General features: G+C 39.5%; 1 protein-coding gene across 1 annotated transcript in view; it reads left to right on the forward strand.

Annotated features, from left to right (window-relative positions):
- The window catches only part of dhx29 (DEAH (Asp-Glu-Ala-His) box polypeptide 29), a 127,735-nt gene that overhangs the window by 34,787 nt on the left and 71,687 nt on the right, over positions 1–21,261 (forward strand). Inside the window, exons 7-13 of the mRNA XM_043688629.2 lie at positions 13–139; positions 760–921; positions 1,025–1,187; positions 4,516–4,639; positions 11,464–12,048; positions 15,557–15,700; positions 16,729–16,905. Coding sequence (XP_043544564.2) covers positions 13–139; positions 760–921; positions 1,025–1,187; positions 4,516–4,639; positions 11,464–12,048; positions 15,557–15,700; positions 16,729–16,905 — 1,482 coding nt within the window. The remainder of the gene's footprint in view (positions 1–12; positions 140–759; positions 922–1,024; positions 1,188–4,515; positions 4,640–11,463; positions 12,049–15,556; positions 15,701–16,728; positions 16,906–21,261) is intronic.

Consider the following 21,261-nt stretch of genomic DNA (forward strand, 5'->3'; position numbering starts at 1 on the left):
TTAATTGAACAGAATGAACTTTACTTGGAGCTGACAGCAAAACTAGTTGATGTTAAAGAACGGGCTTTGTCCTTTAAACATAATAATAACAAACATGCTCACAGAGAAGCAAGTGAAAGAATAAAGATACTACAACAGGGTAAGGACATAGTTCCTTTCTTTGATCAATTATTGTAGTGTTGAGTTTTTTTAAGAAAAGTAATTAAAAAGTTAATTGCCATACCTTTACCTGAGACGGCAAGAATGAGGCCAGATGTCTGAAATAATTCCACAGAGGTTGGTATCCCATCACCAAGTTACCATTTATTTACACGTGGAGATTTCTTGACACTGATAGCTCACCCCTTCACAGTGATCAGCTCCCTCAAAGTATTATTTTAACTTTATAGAACAGAAAAGAGCAACTATATTGATAAAACATGGAGAAAGGTTGAGTTATGAGAAAAGAGGAGACAAATCTAGGAAGAAGGTTGACTTGAAAGTAAATTATTGAATTATGTTGTTAACTTAAGTTATTATTGTGTAGTATAACATTAAAAAAATTCAGTAATCTTAAATCAGGTTGAACCTTGTTTGGTGAATTGTTTATGTTGAATTTATTGTAATTTATGAGACTGAATTCGAACAGTTACTCTATGGCTGGAATTTGCCAGTTTTCCAATTGTCTTGAATGATCGTAAAAATGAAAAAAACTTGTGAAAGTGTCCTTAAACTTTGTACCTTGGGAAATATGGATGATGATATCTATTTTTGATGTAGAGATTAAACAGTTGGAGAAGCATCCTGCTTTTGATCCTTCAATCAAGATGGTAGACATAAAGAAGAATGGCAAAAGTTTGCCTGAACTTGCTGATGATAAGCATGAAGGTGCCCTTAACCTAACCTTGCTGGAAGAATCAACACCAAAATTAAAAGAGAAACGTAAGTAACTGTATAATGAAATACTTGATTGGATAACATATTTATAACTTTGTTTATAGAATAACTGTTGATTCTTGTATTTGAACTTTATTACCATTTATAGCAAGAAATGAACCAAAGGATGTACGGAACTTTGACTACACTTCACGAAGTTGGACAGGGAAGTCTCCCAAACAATTTCTGATTGATTGGTGCCGGAAAAACCTCCCCACTAGTCCAGCTCCTAATTATCGCAAAATCGCTGTGGGTAGATTCTGGAAGTGTAGGTTTGTAAGTTTTGTTGTACCTTTTGTCACAATTCATAAACTTGTTAGTGTTTTATCCTTGAGAATAATGAATATTTAACGGAAACTTCTATTTCTCTCAGCCCAGCATTTCCTGTTGATTTTAAGCTCATGTGGTTCATTGTTTAAAAGAAAATTGTAGGATTCTGTTAAATTATCAGGTATAAAAGCCATTTCCATTCTTATTAGTTCCTTTTTTTTTTCTCTTTTTTTGGGACAGCATGGTGGTTCAGTCCTTAGCTCTCCTGCCTCTCAGCATGGGGATTTGGGTTCAATTCCACCCTCGGGCGACAGTCTTTGTTGAGTTTGTACATTCCCTCCACGTCTGCATAGGTTTTTTTTTTGGATGCTCCAATTTGCTCACACAGTCCAAAACATGTGCAGTCAAGGTGGATTTGCCATGTGAAATTGCTTATCGTGACCAGGGATGTGAAGGTTAGTTGGATTAGCTTTGGCAAATGAGGGAATACAGAGAAAGGAAAATGAAAGACGATATTGCAGTATTTAAAATAATGATTGGAACTCATTGTGAACTGTATCTATCATGTTGCCTTGATCAAGCTAGACACATTCCCGTGAATGCGTTCAGAGCAGTTTTGTCCAGAGGCAATCTTTTGTGTTGCTTTTCACTTGGGACCAATATTGGAGATCAGGAGTGCTCAACATAATTATTGATTCTTAGGTAACTGTTATTAGTCTTGACATTGGATAACATAGCAAAAACATTCAGCCAGTGATGAGAAAACATCTACCCACCCTCTCTCTTTACACCCTCCTATGCAGAGAAGTAACAGAAAATTGTCTGGTGGTAGTTCTCGCCATTTCCTTGTAAACTGTTCTTTTGTAAACTTCCTTTATGATTTTAAAAAAAGGGAAAACCACCTTCAGAGTCCTTATCGATGTGCCAATTACCTAATCTATTAAGCAAAGAACTGAATGGAAGCAGAAAGAATCCACAGAAAATAACTTATTGTCTCTGATCCAAACTTGAACCAGAGCTCTGCTTATGGCTTTTCATTTCCCAATCAGAATGCTCTTGTCTTGTCTTGCTTCTCTGTGTATGTCTTTACCCTGTATGCGTATGGTAATTTTAAATGATAGAGTTTAATTTATAGTGTTAAGAATTAGTAATTGATAGATTTTTGCTTTTGGTTAAAAACAGTTCGATTACAATAAAAGTTACTTGCTTGTTAATTGAAAACCTGGTGCAGATATTCTTGCAACCTGACAGGTAAAATTGGGAAATTCGGTGGTATAATCAATTTTTTGTGATGACGAAAGGAGCCGTGGGGACAGCAATAATAGATGACTTGAATCTACATATAAACTGGAAAAATCAGATTGGCAGTACAAGCTTGGATGAGTTCAGAGAAAGCTTTTAAGATTGTGATGCTCGAAGAAACTTTCTGAAACTGACCAGAGAGCGATTATTTTAGATGTGGTATTGTGCATTGAGACAAGATTAATTAATGATATCATTTACAAAACCCCAAGGTAGAAACAACCGCAATGTTTACAGTTTACATCTAGTTTGAAAGGGTAAAATAAGGGTTTAGGTTTGTATTTTGAACCTAGCTTTGACAAAGGGTCAGTTAGACTCGAAACGTCAGCTCTTTTCTCTCCTTACAGATGCTGTCAGACCTGCTGAGATTTTCCAGCATTTTCTCTTTCACCTTTGTCTGAGAATTCTGATGAACAGTTAGCTGCTGTTGTATCTGTATGTCACGATGTCCCGGCCAATGAGCACCTGACTCTGATGGTGTAGTTCTTTCTTCAAACACAGGTTTTGTAACACAATTCTAATGAATACAAGATGAAAAGCATCAGCTTCATTTTCCTTTAAGCAATGTTCATTATTGAATTAATAATGCTGTATGGGGAGCTGAATTATGTGCAAAAAGTAATATTTTGCCTCTGACTTCCAGAGGTGGAAGGGAGATGGGAACTTAGTGAGTATTCCAATTAATGGGTAAGTAATATTAGGCAGATTTCTGGAGCTACAGGCTCTCCAGTCTCCAGGCCCCTTGAATTTCATCCTGAGAGGTTACTGATCTGCGTTAGTTTTCCAAAACTCCTGTGATTCATGAATGATTCTATTGCAAAGTAACAAAGATAACCCCCTTCAACCCAAGAATAGATGGCAGCACAAAGCAGGAAACTATAGGTATTTATGTTGACATTGTTGTGGGGAGGTGTTGGAACCAGTAGTTACAGACATTATAATTGTGCAGGTAAACAAACTCAAGATAATCTGGAAGGGTCAGCATGGTTTCCTGAAAGGGAAAGCATGTTTAACCATTTGAATGGAGTTCTTTGAAGGAGCAACATGCTCTGTAGATAAAATTAAGCCTTGGTTCACAGACAGCATTTGATAAAGTGCTAAATCAAAACTCATGGGGTCAGGGGTAAACACTCGGGAGAATGTCAAGGTGTTAGCAAGAAGAATAAAAATCTAGAGAATTGTTTAAATGGAGAATAATTACAGAATTCTGAGGCGCAGAAAGAATTAGGTATTCTGGTGTACAAAAAGTTAGTGTGCAGGACAGAACATAATCAGTAAGCGAATGTGACGCTTATAAATTAAAAAAGAGTGGAGATAGGGTCGTTGGATACTACGATGGCAGAAATGGATAGAATCTTGAGAGGCTGTGGAATCAAGATTTAGCAGTCGTATTGAATGACCAAACAGGCTGTAAGGACTGAATCATCTACTGCTCTTATTTCATATGCTTATATGTGTAATTTTATAATTTTGGTGCACAATACAGTGAATTTCATATTCTTAAATATATAAATACACAGGACCTTGTGTTATGTATGCAAATGGAATTTGTACATACATTGTAGCTTTTTCAAAAAACAGATTGGTGGAGATAACTAATCCCTGCTGCATTCCTATTGGCAACATCCTGGTCTGAGAATTCTGATAAGCAGTTGACTGTTGCTGCATTTGTATGCCAATTTGTCCCCACCAATGAGCATCTTCCTGTCATAGTGTAGTCCTTTCTTCAAGTTAGTTTTTGCATCACAGCTCTGATGAGTGCAAAATGAAAAGCTTCAGCTTTTTTCTCCTTTTAGCAATGTTTATTATTGAATTAATAACGCTATATGGGGAGCTGTGGTGTCATGTCGAGAAAACAAGTAAGTACACAAATTAGCTCACTTCTGTGGTATCCTTTCCCAAGAATAGGATAAGGGAAGAAATTTCAAAATAGCATAACTGCTGAGCTAACAGTTATGTTTACAGATGTCTTTCACAATTATGCACTGGCATAAATCTGCCACTAAATATTATTTTTGTTTTGTTTAGTGTAAGAGTAAACAGACAGAAGGATGGAATGTTGGAAGTATGTCCCACAATTCTCACAGAGGATGCCATGCAAGCCCAACATCTGGCATCTACATTGGCCCTGTGGCATTTAGTAAGAGGACAGGTAAGGTGACGTGTTTAGTATATATTTGGAACGCATTTAGAAGCTTGCATTTTTGTTTTGTTCAATGCCTCAAGGAATAGACAAAGTCAGAAGTCACACGACACCAGGTTATAGTCCCAGCAGGTTTTTTGAACTCTCATCTTTCATCAGGTGTCCTGCTGTTGTGTGACTTCTGACTTTGACCCTCCAGTCCAAATTGGCATCTTGACACCAAGGAATGGAAGGATTTTCTTCTTAAGTATTAGCTTAATATGGTTCCACAAGCACTAGGCACTCCAGTAATTCAGTTCAGTATCCATTCACCTTGATTTCCTCAGCTCTGAGAGAGTAATCAGTAAATGAAACAACCAGTGACAGAGTTCCTCTCCGTGATGGTACTTCTGAACATGTCTGATCAGCGAGTGAAACCTGTTTCAACAGATCATAAATTGTGGTCAGTCACTTAGAATGCACTTTAACAAAAAGAACCTATGTTTATTTTTGGAAAAAAAAGCTTCATATAAGTGACATTTTCAAAAGATTTTAACTTAAACCGCTAAAAGAAAGATTTAACGCATTTCCCCAACAATATGTACAGAGATATTCAACCCCAGAGAAGTCTCTTCACTTTAGGATTTCTTACTCAACTGACTTGCTGCACATTCACAGATGCAGTTCTATCTGTCTCTCCTGGAACACACAAATATAAATGAACTGACTACCCTTTTCTAGCACTGTGTTGAAATTGCTTCAGACCTCTGTCCAGCTCTGTTGGCCTGGAGATTACTTTCCAACTCTGGACACTTCTGCAAACTAGCATTTGACAGCCTGATGACTTCTTTAAAAAACTGATAATGGGGTCCTCTGCTGGTACGAATTCTCTTCTTCTGAACTCAACCCGCTTGTGGCCTTTGTCATCTATTTCAGTGAATCATAAAACTTAAACATTCAGCAATTAACCTCCCATGTAGCTACTTGAGTCATTTAGCTTAAAAGACATGCTTTCTTATCTTTAGTTCCTTGTTCCAAATGACTTCTGACCCTTTCTATTACATAAATTGTCATCTCAGAACTAAGTAGTTGTTTGACCACTTTCAAATTCAAGCTTCCAAATAGCAATAACATATTCTAAATATTTGTCACTTTTGATACGCAGTGACTTCATAGAAAAAAAATTTGTATGTGTGGATGTTAAGCAAATACTTAATCTGATTCAAATGTGGTACCTGCTGACATCCCCAAATAGTCAGATCACCTAATGCTTATTTTCTAGGTAAGTGGTTATATAGAACTGTAATTTGCAAGTAAATAATATTTTAGTTCCAGGAGAAAGAAGAGAGACAGTAAATTATGATGTAAGAAATACAACTGAACACAAATTATCAGTCTTTGCAATTTTGTTTCCCAGTTAAGAATTTATTTAACATGTTTTTATACAGAAGCTAAGCAATGTCGTTTTTTTTTCCCTAAGGAAAAGTAATTGAAATTTTATTGCTTTGTTAGCAAACATCTATTTTGACAGCATTGAACAGACCATGCACTGCTCTAGCATCCCTGCTGGTTTGACTTTGTTGTTCAACTTCCCTAATTGCTTGAAAGTATTGGTGTTAATTAAATACTAGAAAAATAAATGGAAATTCAAAAGGTCTATTTGATTTCTTCTGTTGCAAAAGATAATTTCAGCTTGTTGGCTGTTAGTTTTTTTGCTTCAGAAAAAAAACTAATCGTGTCGAAATACCAGCCATTAGAATTCTGGATGTAGGTTTGCTCACTGAGCTGGAAGGTTCGTTTTCAGACGTTTCGTTACCATACTAGGTTACATCTTCAGTGAGCTTCCAAATGAAGCACTGGTGGTGTAGCCCACTTTCTATTCATATGTTTGAGTTTCCTGGGTTGGTGACATCATGATTCATTAACTTGTGCCCCCAAATTTCTCTATGGTGTGACTTCTGCAGTCTTTTCCAATTTAAATAATATTCAGCTCTTCTATTCCTACAAAAGTGCATTACCTCCCATTTTCTCACATATTCCATCTGCTAAATTTTGCCCATGCTGTTTACCTGTCTGTCTCCCTCTCTAGAATCCTTCTATCATCCTCAAGACTTGCTGCCCTGTATATTCTTGTGTCATCCACAAACCTGGTTACACTCACTTTTCACATCTGAGTTATTAATATGAACAATTATGACCCCAACCCTGAAGCATTCAACAAATTATAGGCTGTCATCATAAAAATGCCCCCTTCATCTCAACACTGTGTCTTTGAAAAGTTGATCAATCCTCTGATTATGATAACCTACCGCCTCCATGGGTTCTTATCTTAATATGCAGTCCTATGTGCCGTAATTTGTTGAATGTTTTTGTAAATGCAAATATCTTGCATCTATTGGTTCCCCTTTATGTATCCTGCTTGTTAGTTCCTCACAGAACTGTAATAAATTTGTCATGCTTGTTTATCCTTTCATGAAACCATGTTGACTTTGCTTGATTGTAGTAAGTATTTTTAGATGCTTTGCTGTTACATCCTTCATAATAGGTTCTAACATTTCCCCAACAGCAAATGTTAAGTTAACTGTCCTATAAGTTATCCGGTATATACCTCCTTCCTTTTTTAAATAATGATGTTACATTAGCAGTTTTTTATCCTCTTGAACTTCTCCAAAATCTAAGGATTCTTGAATTATTACCTGCACTCACTGTCTTTGTAGCTACTCTACTCTATTTAAAATGTTAGTCATCCACTCAGCATCTTATATTTTTCAATTAACTGGACTGACATTGTTCTGAACTCCAGTATAACCAGTCGCAGCATATGTAACCCATCTTCATAACAGAAACCACTAATTTAGTAAGCCTCCTCTGAACAGCCTTCAGTGCATTTGCGTTCATCCTTATGTTATGGACCAGACCAAACTGACTTCGGATATATCAAGGAGCTGGCCTAGACTCTAACTTATCTCTAATTTAAAGACAAGTGAAAAGTGTTGTGTTCCAGATGTAATTTGATTAGTTACACTGCTCGACATTAAGCAAAGCATCCTTTACTTTTACCCCCTACAGTTAAAATATGACAAAATGAAAGAAGAATTGCTACAACTTCAACTCTATTGGAAAACATAACAGAATAATAGATTATTAACTACTAAACAGCAACAGTTCCAGTGTATGCCATAAACACACTCTTGGCAAAGGCAAAATCAGTAAAACAGATTCTCTCTCTCTGCTGTGTGACAATCCAAGCTTTTAGCTGTAGCAGAAAGAGAGGGAGATGTTTAAGCTTCTTCCACAACCAGCTTCAAAGCCCCAACAACTGCTGAAAGCTAAACTGAAACTCTGTGGGAGCCTGACTACCCGTTCATGCTGCTTCTATTGTTACAATTTTTTTAAAATCCCAAAGTTTCACATGGTGTTCACTTTATTGGTTTGGAAGAGACAGCTCATCATCGATGGCTCAAAACTTCACTTAAAAAACCAAAGACAAAATACACTTCTTAAACCCATAGAATGATCACACTTAAATAATGTGTATTAAGCTCTGGTTTCACCAGTGCCCTATATAATTGATACATAGCATCCTTCATCTTCTTGATTGCATGCTGTACCTGCATACTAATTTTTTGCGACTCATATGTTATGTAAATGATCGGTCTGAGATGGCTCTGGATGTCCTAGTGCATGAATCAAGTAAGTTTAGCATGCAGATGCTAGAGATTAATTAGGAAAGCTAATAGAGTATTATCATTTATTATGAGTGGTATTTATTAGAAAAGTAGGGAGAATATGCTTCGTGCATACAGGACATGAGAGAGATGCATCTAGATTACTTACACAGTATTGGTCAAGATTTATCAGGAAAGATGTAAATGGTTTGGAAGCAGATCAAAGAAGATTTAGACTAGCAATAGACAGCTTTGTCTCACAAAGAAAGGTTAGACATGCTTGGCTTATTTCCATTGCCATTTAGAACAGTGAGAGATGGTTTGATGGAAATATACAAACATACAAACTTGGAGCAAAAGTTGGCCATTTGGCCCTTCATGTGTGTTCTGTCATTCGATAAGATCATGGCTGATCTATTTTCAATTTTCAAGTTTCACATTCTTAGGTATTCTATAACTTTTGATTTCCTATCCTAACAAAAAGATTAACAATAACTTAAAGATTTTCAATGACCGTACCTCCTCCACCTTCTCAGGTAGCGAAATCCAAAGTTGCACAACACTTTGAGGGGAAAGAAACTTTATTCTTTTCGAGTTTCTAAAAAGTGTCCCCTATTTCTGGAATCACTAACAAGAGTTAACACCCTTTTCAAGTCCACTTCATCAAAACCTTGACCATTATGTCCACTATGAACATTCAGAATCTTCTAAACTTCAAGCAAATGATCCCTTGTCCTTTTAAGATCCATTGAAAATAAGCTCAGCCTATTTAATATTTCCTCAAGACTGAAATGCTAATTTCAGGTATCAATCTAGTAAGGTCTTTGTGAAGATTTGTAGCTTTGCAGGTTGTGGATGTGGTTGTTGTTTTGCTCACTGAGCTGATGGGTTGTCATGTAAACATTGTTACCATGTTAGATAACATCATCAGTGCGACTTGCATTGTTGTTTTACTCTGCTGGATATTTATATGATCCCGGTCTGTTAAGGTGGGTGGTGTCATTTCCAGTTATTCTCTGCAGCGTTTGTACATGAAGTCTATTTCTACATGCTTATTGATGGCATTCCGGGTTGAAAACCAGTCCTCCTGAGCATGCCTCGGGTTAGCTTGTCCTAGGATGGTCCCAGTCAAATAGATGGTCCTCCTTGTCTGCATGTATTGGGATGAGGGAGCATTGGGGTTGTGCCGTTTTGCTGCTGGTTGGTGTTCATGTATCTGGATTGCTAGTTTTCTTCTTGTCTGTCCGAAGTAGTGTTTATGACAGTCATTACATGGGATTTTGTATATTATGTTGGTCCTGCATGTTGTAGGTATGAAGCCTGTTGTCCTTGTGACTAGTAGGCTTGGTGTGGCTGTGGGTTAGAGTGCTACCATGATTCTGAGTGATTGTAGGAGACTGGTTGTCATTTTGGATGTGTTCTTAATATAGGATAGGGTGACTGTTGTATTATGGCAGACAGTGTCCTCTTGTAGTTGTCTGTCCAATATGCAGATGAAGCTGTTGGGGTATACATTGTTTGTGAGGTAGGTGTTCTTCCTCATTTTTGCATAATTGTGTGTTGCAGCGCATTATAGCTCATTTTAAGTAGTGTCTTGACACAGCTCTGTTTGTGGCCGTTGGGGTGATTGCTGTTGTAATTAAGATATGATTCGTGTTAGTTGCCATCCTATATGCTTTGATTAGGAATTCACCGTTGGTCACTCGTTCCACAGCGTCTAGCAATTGAAGAGAAAATGCTGGAAAATCTCAGCAGGTCTGGCAGCATCTATAAGGAGAGAAAAGACCTGACGTTTCGAGTCTAACTAACCCTTTATCAAAGCTCATCTTTGACAAAGGGTCAGTTAGAGTCGAAATTTCAGCTCTTTTCTCTCCTTACAGCTGCTGCCAGACCTGCTGAAATTTTCCAGCATTTTCTCTTTTGGTCTAGGAATTGAAGTTGATTGTTGTTCTCCTCTTCTCTGAATTTGATGCTGGTGAATACGTTGTTGATGAGATGGTATGTTTCCTGTAACTTTGTGTATTTGATGATGACAAATGTGTCATCCACGTAGCGGATCTATAGTTTGGTTTGGATCAGGGGAAGGGCTATGCATTCCAGTCTTTGCACGACTGCTTCCAGTATGAGTCCTGATGGGTGATTCTATGGATATGCCATTGGTATACTTGGCTGTTAAAGAAGAAGTGAGTGGTATGGCATAAGTCTAGTAGTTTGAGCATGTTATCCTTGCTGATGGTGTTGTTACAGTTCAGTGTTTCTGGTTCTTGCGGTAGTGCTGTGACTGTTTCTTTGGCTGGTGGTATGTCAATGGAAGTGAACAGTGCAGTTTCATGAAATGAAACCATAGTTTAATTGTCGTCGATTCTAATGTTTTGAGGTTAAGGAATTCCTGGGCTGAGTAGATGGTGTGGCTTGATCTGTCGACGAGTTGTGTAAGTCTCCATTGTAGTTCCTTGGCCATTTTGTGTGTTGGTATGCCTGGTAGGGAAACCGTAGGCCTGAGAGGGTTATCTGGTTTATGCACCTTGGGGAGTCTGTAAAAGTGGGGCATGTTGGAGCCTTCTGGTTTCATTCTGACGTAATCTGACTTGGTTATCTGTTCAACCTGTTTGAGTTTTTTCCAGTGTATAAATAATCCTGTTTTCTAACTGTGACATGAGGTCTATCTCCCCTGTTGGTATGTGGAACAGGCATGTAGAAATAGACCCCATATACAAACCACTGCAGAGAAAAGCCGGAAATGACATCACCCACCTTAACAGACTGGATCATATAAATATCAAGCGGAGTAGAACAAGAACGCTTCATAGAACTCCACTGATGTTACCCAGCATGGGGACAATTTATTTGCATGACAACTCACTAGCTCAGCAGGCAAAACAAACAGCCACAATCTAGTAAATTTCTTTTTAACAATCTCTAGGGTACTTATATCCTTTCCTAAATAAGGAGACCAAAACTGAAGACTATTCCAAATATGGTTTCAACAATGCCTTGTGTATCATAATCTGCATGATTAATGGAATAACAAAATAACAAGCCTGTTGTAAGCAAGAATTGTCAATTCATTTTTGGAGAAAGTCTTGTTTTTGGATATATGTGGAATTACTATATTTTTAACTTGCCAGAATGACAACTTCAAAGTTCTGTATATCAAGTTTTAGCACCTTTCTTTTAAAATTTCAGGCTGTACATCAGTTACTCCCACCTACATATCGTGAGGTGTGGATTGAATGGAGTGAAGCTGAGAAGAAGAAAACTGAAACGAGACAGATGGAAAAGAATAAACCACGAGACCAATTCATTACCAAATTGTTAAATACACTAAAGCAGAAACCATCCACTTGCATTTCATCAACAACAGAAGATCTAGAAGATTCCTGGGAGAATTTGATAACTGAGGATGACTTCAGAAGTTTATGTATTGCTAAGGAGAGGGATGATAATTTGAACACTGCAAAGATTATTTTAAAAAACTTGCAAAGTTCAGTCAAGTTTCAGAAACTTTTGAAAGAGAGGCAACTGTTACCTGTCTTTCAACACAGAAAGCAAATTGTTGAAACTCTCAGAAGGCATCGAGTGGTGGTGGTTGCAGGTGAAACAGGCAGTGGGAAGAGCACACAAATACCTCAGTTCCTTTTGGATGATTTACTGTCAAGTGAGACTACACAATGCAATATTATTTGTACCCAACCTCGAAGAATTTCAGCAGTGAGTCTGGCAACACGTGTTTGTGAGGAACTTGGTTGTGAAGAAGGTCCTGGAGGAAAAGTAAGATATAGCCTATTTCTGAGATGAATTGGGCTTTTTGGAAGAAACCAGTTCCTAGCCCTTACCTGAGTGGGCAATGCGTTTTTTCACTCCATTTGAAAGAAATGAGGGCAAAATTGCATGGTGTTTGCACCAACAAAATTAAAATGGTACAGATGAAGCAGAAATAATTGATGACAAGTGAAGGTGATGGGAGCTAGGAAGGCTGAAAGAAATAGAGTTTGACAGTCGTTGCTGGCAAAGAGTGAGTTGATACAGGAGACTGTCACTGGTTTTTACTTTAGCATAGGGATGTGTCAGGGAGTGTACTTGGAATTCAGAAGGAACAAGGTGACGAGTTCAAAAAAGCATTGATGGTGAATATTGCTGAAATCAAAAGAGGCTAAAATGAAGTGAAAAATGGAACATAAAGTAAGCAGCTTGTGTTATCAGCTAGTGACCTTTCTCTTGGATTTTGTCCTTCATATTATTATTAGCTTTAATAATCTGTTTATATAAGAAACGCTATTCTTGTCCAAATTAACTTTATGCGTCCTCAACTTAAGGTAATTGAGGGCAAAAGATATGTCCAACATAAAGTAGGAAATCTAGTGTCTTGGAGCCGTTGGAATAGGAGTAATGTGGGAATTCTATTGGAGGTTATATGGCATTGACCATGGTACCAGATATGGCAATGACAAACTCAGCCTTGATGGACTCTCATGGACTAGTCAAGCAATGGCCTGACGGTCATGCTCTTGTAATCATACATTCCACACAGTGTCCCAGACAGTACTATCATCATCCCTTGGCATGTGCAGTTCGACTAAAAGAACAGACCTAGCAGAGGTGACAGCACAGTTGTATGTAATTGTGAGGGAGTTCCTCAGGGGTCATCACCATTTATAGGAGACACCATGAAGCCTCGTTCTATTAGGTTAAACATAGGCAAGAAACTTTTCTGCTCATGCCCAAGCGTTAACCCTCTTGACTGATGAATCAATACTCCTCTTCTTGTACAGACTTTAATGTCCACCACCAAGAGTGACTCAGCAGCACAACTATTGACTGAATTGTTAGTTCTTAAAGGACATACCTGCTAGATTTTTCTCAATGGTTGATAGTGAGGAAACCATAAGAGCAAAAACATACTTTACCTCATCCTCTCCAATCTGCCCGCCACAGATGCATCTGTCAATGACAGTATTGGTAAGGGTGACCATCACACAGTCTGATGGACACTAAGTCCCTCTTCACATTGTGTTGTGTAGCACTGTCACCTAAGCTGCATATAATAGACTTTAAGCAGATCTATCAACTTGATATATCAACTGGCCATGAGGAGGCACTTTGAGTCTTCAGCAGAATTGCACTCCAATTTGCAACCTCCTGTTATGACTTATCCCCCATCCTATCATTGATATCAACCCTGGTGCAGGAGGGTACACCAGAAACAGCAATAGGTATACCGAAAAGTTAAATGTCATACTAGTGAAGGTACAAAACATGATTATTTGTGTGCCAAGCAGAATAGTTGGACAGAGCTTAGTGATTTCACAGTAAATAGATTAGATTGGTGCTCTTCACTCCTGCCATATTCTGCTGTGAATGGTGGTGGACAATGAAACAACTCTATGGAGGAGGAAGCTCCACAAACTTCTCAATCCTCAATAATGTAGGAGTCCAGCATATTAGGGTGAAAAATAAGGCTGAGGCTTGCGCAGTGGTCTTCAGCCAAAGTGCTGAAAAGATGATTTATATCTACCTCCTCCGGAGGTTGCCAGCATCACAGATCTGAGTCTTCAACCATTTTGCTTTACTCCATATGATATCAAGATACTGTGGAGACATTGATGCTGCAATGACAATGTAACTAAAAATGTGTGCTCTAGAACCTGCTGTCCCCCTAGTTGTTCGGTACTGAAGCAGTTCATGTACAATTGCAGCATGACCTCGACAGTATCAAGGTTCGGGCTGATAAATGGCAAGTCATGTTCATGTCAGAAAAGTACCAGAAATTGACCATTAGGAGAAAGTGAGGACTGCAGATGCTGGAGATCATAACTGAAAAATGCTTGGCACACCCTTCTCATTCCTGAAGGAGGGCTTATGCCCGAAATGTTGATTCTCCTGCTCCTTGGATGCTGCCTGACCTGCTGCGCTTTTCCAGCAACACATTTTTCAGCTCAGGAATTGACCATTGCTGACGAGTGACAATCCAACCATTGATCTTGGACATTCAGTGGCATTTCTATCACTGAATCCACCCTCCCCCCCACCGACCCATTAAAATCCTGGGGTTACCATTGACCAGAAACTGAAATGGACTCATCACTTAAATACTGTGACAATGAAAGCAGGTCACAGGTTAGGAATCCTGCAATGAGTAACTCACCTGACTCCCCAAAGCTTGTCCACAAGTACAAGGCCCAGTTGCCTGAATGAGTGCAGTTCCAACAACACTCGAAGTTCAATACCATCCAGGACAAAGCTCACTGGATAAGCACTATATCCACAATTGTTCGCACTCTCTAACACAAATGTTCCATAGTACCAGTGATCTACATTTTCAAGATGCAAACCTTCTTAGGTAGCACCTTCAAAACCATGACCACTGCAAACTAGAAGGACAAACTCAGCAGATACATGGTAACACCACCACCTGCAAATTCCCCTCCAAGCCACACACTATTCTGAATTGAAAATACATCTCATTCCTTCAACACCATTGGTTCAAAATTTTAGAATTCTCCCTCTAATGACATGTTGGGTATACCTACATCAGATAGATTACAGTGGTTCAAGGAGGCAGCTCACCACCACTTTACCAACAGCAACTAGGGCTGAGTATTAGTGCTGACTCATCCATCTGATGAATGAAATAAAAGCTCTGCGTAAAAAGAACCTCAATTACCTTTCGTGCTTCCTTTGCCTTTTGCTCTGAGCAAGCTTACTGTCTGTTTTACTCCACCTTTGTCAACAGCATAAAAACCATCATTTTTCCAGCGCCCTTTGTTTTTGAAGAAGAATAATTGAACTCAACGTGTTAACTCTATTTCTCTGCATATGCTGTGAGACTTGCTGAGTTTTTTGAGCACTTTGGATATACTGGGTATTTGAAAATAAAACACAGTATTTTCCTTTTATGTAGGTATTTGAGATCTTGGTTTACCTTTTCTATGATTTTTCAATACATCGATGATGTAGGTTAGATGGAATTCGAGAATTAATTACTCTTTGATTCTAATTACATTGATAAGATGGAGCTGAAATACTAAAAACCAAGCGTAGTATGGTCTGCTTTGAAATTCCAGATAATTGATTGTTTCCTGCATAAGACGATTAATTGACTAAGAGCAGTGATAGTTGACTTGTTAAACATCTTAAGAGGAAGTGAATTTGTTGTTAGCATACAAACCATATTATAATTTCTGGGTTAGAGTTGTGCTTCAATTCACTCATATATTGAGTACCATATTCTTACTGAGCAACATACTTTTGTAATTTGGGTTAATGTCTCTATTTGCAGAACTCTCTTTGTGGTTATCAAATCAGATTGGAATCAAAAGTTGGAGAATTGACTAAGCTTTTGTACTGCACTACTGGTGTTCTTCTGCGGAAACTGCAACACGATGCGTTTCTCACCACTGTGTCTCATGTAATTGTTGATGAGGTAAGACCTCACTTTACTGACATCCAAACACCTCATTACTGCATCTGTTAGTCTCGATGTGGTCCCTCCACACTGGGGAGACAGGACGCCAACTCGCAGAACATTTCAGAAAACCTCTCTGGGACGCGTGCACCAAACAACCCCACCACCCTGTGGCCGACCACTTCAACTCTCCCTCCCACTTCGCCAAGTACATGGAAGTCCTGGGCCTACTCCACTGTCAAATCCTAGCCATTTGACGCCTGGAGGAAGAATGCCTCATCTTCCACCTCGGGATCCTCCAACCATACAATATCAATGTCAATTTCACCAGTTTCCTCATCTCCACTCCCCCTAACTCATCCCAGATCCAACCCTCCAACTCAGCACCACCCTCTGAAATGTCCCACCTGTCCAACTTCCTTCACACATATCCGCTCCACCCTCCATTCTGACCTAAAAGCATCAACCCTCCCCCACGCCCCACCTGCATCTACCTATCGCCATCCAAGTTGCCTTCCCCTCAGCCCCACCCCACCCCCTATTTATCTCTCAGCCCCTCCACATTCCTGATGAACTTATGCTGAAAACATTAACTTCCCTGCTCCTCTGATGCTGCCTGACCTGCTGTGATTTTCCAGTGTCACACGCTTCTACTTTGATCTCCTCACCTTCTCCTGAGAAACATATGCCACGCTGTAATGATTGGATCCATTTCAGTATAGTTTACGGAATCCTGAAATCTCAAGCATACAGCTAAGGGTCTGGTGCAGTAATGCAGCATATGATGCTTCTTACCACTTAAATCGTTATAGACCTCAACTTGCCCAACTTATTAACTTTTCCAAATAAGGTTTTTGCTTTGATTTCATAGCTATGGGAGATTAATTAACAATAAGCAGGAGTTCCCTTTTGACCCATTGATATTTGGTTGTCCAATGTTGCAAAACATTGTAGTTAAAGTATACATCACAAGTCTGAAATGAAAATTATTGCCTTAACCCATTTTTTAAACCCATTTCTTGATTATTCCATTATATTTGTTACAGGTTCACGAGAGGAGTGTACAATCAGATTTTCTGTTGATCATACTGAAGGAGTTAATGCAAAAACGTTCAAATCTAAACCTAATTTTGATGAGTGCAACTGTGGACAGTGATAAGTTTGCTCGGTACTTTGGACATTGTCCTGTTATCAATATCCCTGGGAGAATCTATCCAGTTGAGGTGAGGGCAAGAAGTGAAAAGCCAATATTTTAGTTTTTTACTGAACACTTTTACAATATTGGTCTCCAACGTGACGAAGATGATCAGATTTTCAAATTCATTAATGCATGTGGGCAAGTACTTAATTTAATTCTTCAACAAAGTCTTAAAGCGGACAGTGAAAGGTATTTCTTCAGAGTAATTTTACAAAAAATGTATTCTAACACATGCCTTGTATTGTGTAAAATTTTTCACTTGATAAACCCTGAACAGTACGGCACAAACAGACCTTTTGGCCCACCAAAGCCTTTGCCTATTTGCCTAATTTCAGTCCGTATCCTGTATTCTAGGCTGATTATAAGTGTCAAGATGTCTCTTAAACATCTGTCTCCACCACTTAGCCAGCAGTGTATCACCCTCTGTGTAAAAAGAAAAAGACTCTCACATCTCCTTTCAGCTATGTCCCCAAGTAATTGACATTTCTACCCTGGGAAAAAGATTCCGACTATCTATTCTATCCATGCCTCTCAATTTTGTAAACTTTTCCCTATCTCATTCTTTGACACTCAAGTAAAAACAAAGCAAGTTTGTCCAATTTCTCCTCTTAGCTAATAACCTCTAAACCAGGCAACATTCTCCTAAACCATTTCTGTAACCTCTCCAAAGCCTCCACATTCTTCTGGTGGTGTGGCAATCAGAACTGTACACAATATTCCAGATGTGACCGAAATAAATTTCTATACAGCTGCAACATGACATGCCATTTTTATACTCTATATCCCAGCTGATGAAGGCAGACACGCCATATGTCGTCTTGGTCACTTTCAGGAAACTGTGAACCAGTATGCCTAGATCCCTCTGTATGTTGATACTACTAATTACGTAAATTTAGAGCAGAGGGGATGGAAGCTAGGGCAGTTGTATGCTCCTCTTACAGGATTTGGGAGATACTTTGCAGTTCAGTTACTGGTATTGTACTGCAAGGATCTATTTTGGGGCCACTACTGTTTGTCATTTTTATAAATGACCTGGATGAAACATAGAAGGATTGGTAACTTTGCAGAAGCCACTAATGTCAGTGAAAATGTGGATCGTACTGAAGGATATTATCGGTTACAGAGGGACATAGATGAGCTGCAGAGCTGGGCTGAGAGGTAGCATGTGGAGTTTAATTGGAAAAGTTTGAGGTGATTTTCTTTGGAAGGAGCAACAGGAGTAAAGAGTATTGGGCTCATGGTAAGATTCTAGGTAGTGTAGATGATCAGAAAGATCTCTGTGTCCATTCACTTAGATCCCTGAAAGTTGCCATCCAGGTTGATAGGGTTGTTAAGAAGATATATAGTGTGCTAGCTTTTATTGGTAGATTCATAGAGATGTACAGCATGGAAACAGACCCTTCGGTCCAACCCATCCATGCCGACCAGATATCCCAACCCAATCTAGTCCACCAACCACCACCCGGTCCATATCCCTCCAAACCCTTCCTATTCATATACCCATCCAAATGCCTCTTAAATTTGCAATTGTACCAGCCTCCACCACATCATCTGGCAGCTCATTCCATACACTTACCACCCTCTACGTGAAAAAGTTGCCCCTTAGGTCTCTTTTATATCTTTCCCCTCTTACCCTAAACCTATGCCCACTACTTCTGGACTCCCCAACCCCAGGGAAAAGACTTTGCCTATTTATCCTATCCATGCCCCTCATAATTTTGTAAACCTCTATAAGGTCACTCCTCAGCCTCCGACGCTCCAGGGAAAACAGCCCCAGCCTGTTCAGCCTCTCCCTGTGGCTCAGATCCTCCAACCCTGGCAGCATCCTGGTAAGTCTTTTCTGAACCCTTTCAAGTTTCACACCATCTTTCCGATAGGATTGCACGCAATATTCCAACAGTGGCCTTACCAATGGCCTGTACAGTCGCAACATGACATCCCAACTCCTGTACTCAATACTCTGACCAATAAAGGAAAGCATTCCAAACGCCGCCTTCGCTATCCTATCGACCTGTGACTCCACTTTCAAGGAACTATGAACATGCATTCCAAGGTCTCTTTGTTCAGCAACACTCCTTAGGACCTTATCATTAAGTGTATAAGTCCTGCTAAGATTTGCTTTCCCAAAATGTAGCACCTCTCATTTATCTGAATTAAACTCCATCTGCCACTTCTCAGCCCATTGGCCCATCTGGTCCAGATCATGTTGTAATCTGAGGTAACCCACTTCGCTGTCCACTACACCTCCAATTTTGGTGTCATCTGCAAACTTAACTAACTGTACCTCTTATGCTCGCATCCAAATCATTTATGTAAATGACAAAAAGTAGAGGACCCAGCACTGATCCTGTGGCACTCCACTGGTCACAGGCCTCCAGTTTGAAAAACAACCCTCCACCACCACCCTTTGTCTTCTACCTTTGAACCAGTTCTGTATCCAAATGGCTAGTTCTTCCTGTATTTCATGAGATCTAACCTTGCTAATCAGTCTCCCATGGGGAACCTTGTTGAAAGCCTTACTGAAGTCCATATAGATCACATCTTCTGCTCTGCCCTCATCAATCTTCTTTGTTACTTCTTCAAAAGACTCAATCAAGTTTGTGAGAAATGATTTCCCATGCACAAAGCCATGTTGACTATCCTGAATCAGTCCTTGCCTTTCCAAATACATGTGCATCCTGTCCCTCAGGATTCCCTCCAACTACTTGCCCACCACCGAAGTCAGGCTCACTGGTCTATAGTTCCCTGGCTTGTCTTTACCGCCCTTCTTAAACAGTGGCACCACGTTTGCCAACCTTCAGTCTTCTGGCACCTCACCTGTCACTATTGATAATACAAATATCTCAGCAAGAGGCCCAGCAATCACTTCTCTAGCTTCCTACAGAGTTCTCGGGTACACGTGATCAGGTCCTGGGGATTTATCCACCTTTAACCGTTTCAAGACATGCAGCACTTCCTCCTCTCTAATATGGGCATTTTGCAAGGTGTCACCATCTTTTTCCCTACAGTCTATATCTTCCATATCCTTTTCCACAGTAAATACTGATGCAAAATATTCATTTAGTATCTTCCCCATTTTCTGTGGCTCCACACAAAGGCAACCTTGCTGATCTTTGAGGGGCCCTATTCTCTCCCTAGTTACCCTTTTGTCCTTAATATATTTGTAAAAACCCTTTGGATTCTCATTAATTCTATTTGCATTGTACAGAGTTTTGGAGCCATGAGGTCATTTTGCAGCTGTACAAAACTCTGGTGCAGCCACACCTGGACAATTGCATGCAGTTCTGGTCACCACATTATAGGAAGGATGTGGAAGCTTTGGGAAGGGTTCAGAGGAGATTTGCTGGGATGTTGCCTGATATAGAGGGAAGGTTTTGTGAGGAAATGCTGAGGTACTTGAAGCTGTTTTCGTTAGAGAGAATAAGGTTGAGAGGTGACTTAATTGAGACATAAGATAATTAGAAGGTTAGATGGGGTGAACAGTGGGAGCCTTTTTCCTTGGATGGTGATGGCTAGCACGAGGGGACATAAGTTCAAATTGAGGAGTGATAGATATAGGACAGATGTCAGAGGTAGTTTCTTTACTCAAAGAGAAGGGGCATAGACTTGCCAGCATTAAGGACATTTAAATGGTCATTGGATAAACATATGAATGGAAATGGAATAGTGTAAGTTAGATGGGCTTGATTGGCTTCACAGGTCAATGCAAGGGCATGTACTGCACTGTTATGTTATATATTCATGGTGAGAGGGAAAACTTAGAAAAGACGTAAGGGACCACTTTTTCATGGAGAGGGTGGTCCGTGTATGGAATGAGCTGCCAGAGGAAGTGGTGGAGGCGGGTGTAATTGCCGCATTTAAAAGGTATCTGAATTGGTCTATGAATAGGAAAGGGTTCAGAGTGATATGGGTCTCGTGCTGGCAAATGGGACTTGATTAGGTTAGGATATCTAGTTAGCATGGACAAGTTGGACTGAAGGGTTTGTTTCTGGGCTGTACATCTCTATGACTCTAAGTGTGTCTATTTTAACACAAAAAGTGTCAGGAATAAGGGTGATAAACTTAGAACGTGGATAAATACTTGGAGCTATGATGTTGTGGCCATTACACAGACTTGGATATCACAGGGGCAGAAATGGTTGTCAGACATTCTGGAGTTTTGGTGTTTCAAAAGGAATAGTGAGGGAGGGAAAAGAGTTATGGGAGTGGCATTGCTAATGAGGGATAGCAACATAGCTGCAGAAAGGGAGGTCTTCGAGGAGGGTTTGTCTACAAAGTCAGTATAGGTGGAAGTCAGAAACAGGAAAGGATCAGTCACTTTATTGGGAGTTTGCAAAAACCCTAATAGCAACAGAGACAGAGAGGAGCAGATTGGGAGGCA

This window comes from Chiloscyllium plagiosum, unplaced genomic scaffold (assembly GCF_037043375.1).
Source record: "Chiloscyllium plagiosum isolate Xiang-an unplaced genomic scaffold, Cpla_swu_hap1 HiC_scaffold_1, whole genome shotgun sequence".
Classification (NCBI taxonomy): domain Eukaryota; kingdom Metazoa; phylum Chordata; class Chondrichthyes; order Orectolobiformes; family Hemiscylliidae; genus Chiloscyllium; species Chiloscyllium plagiosum.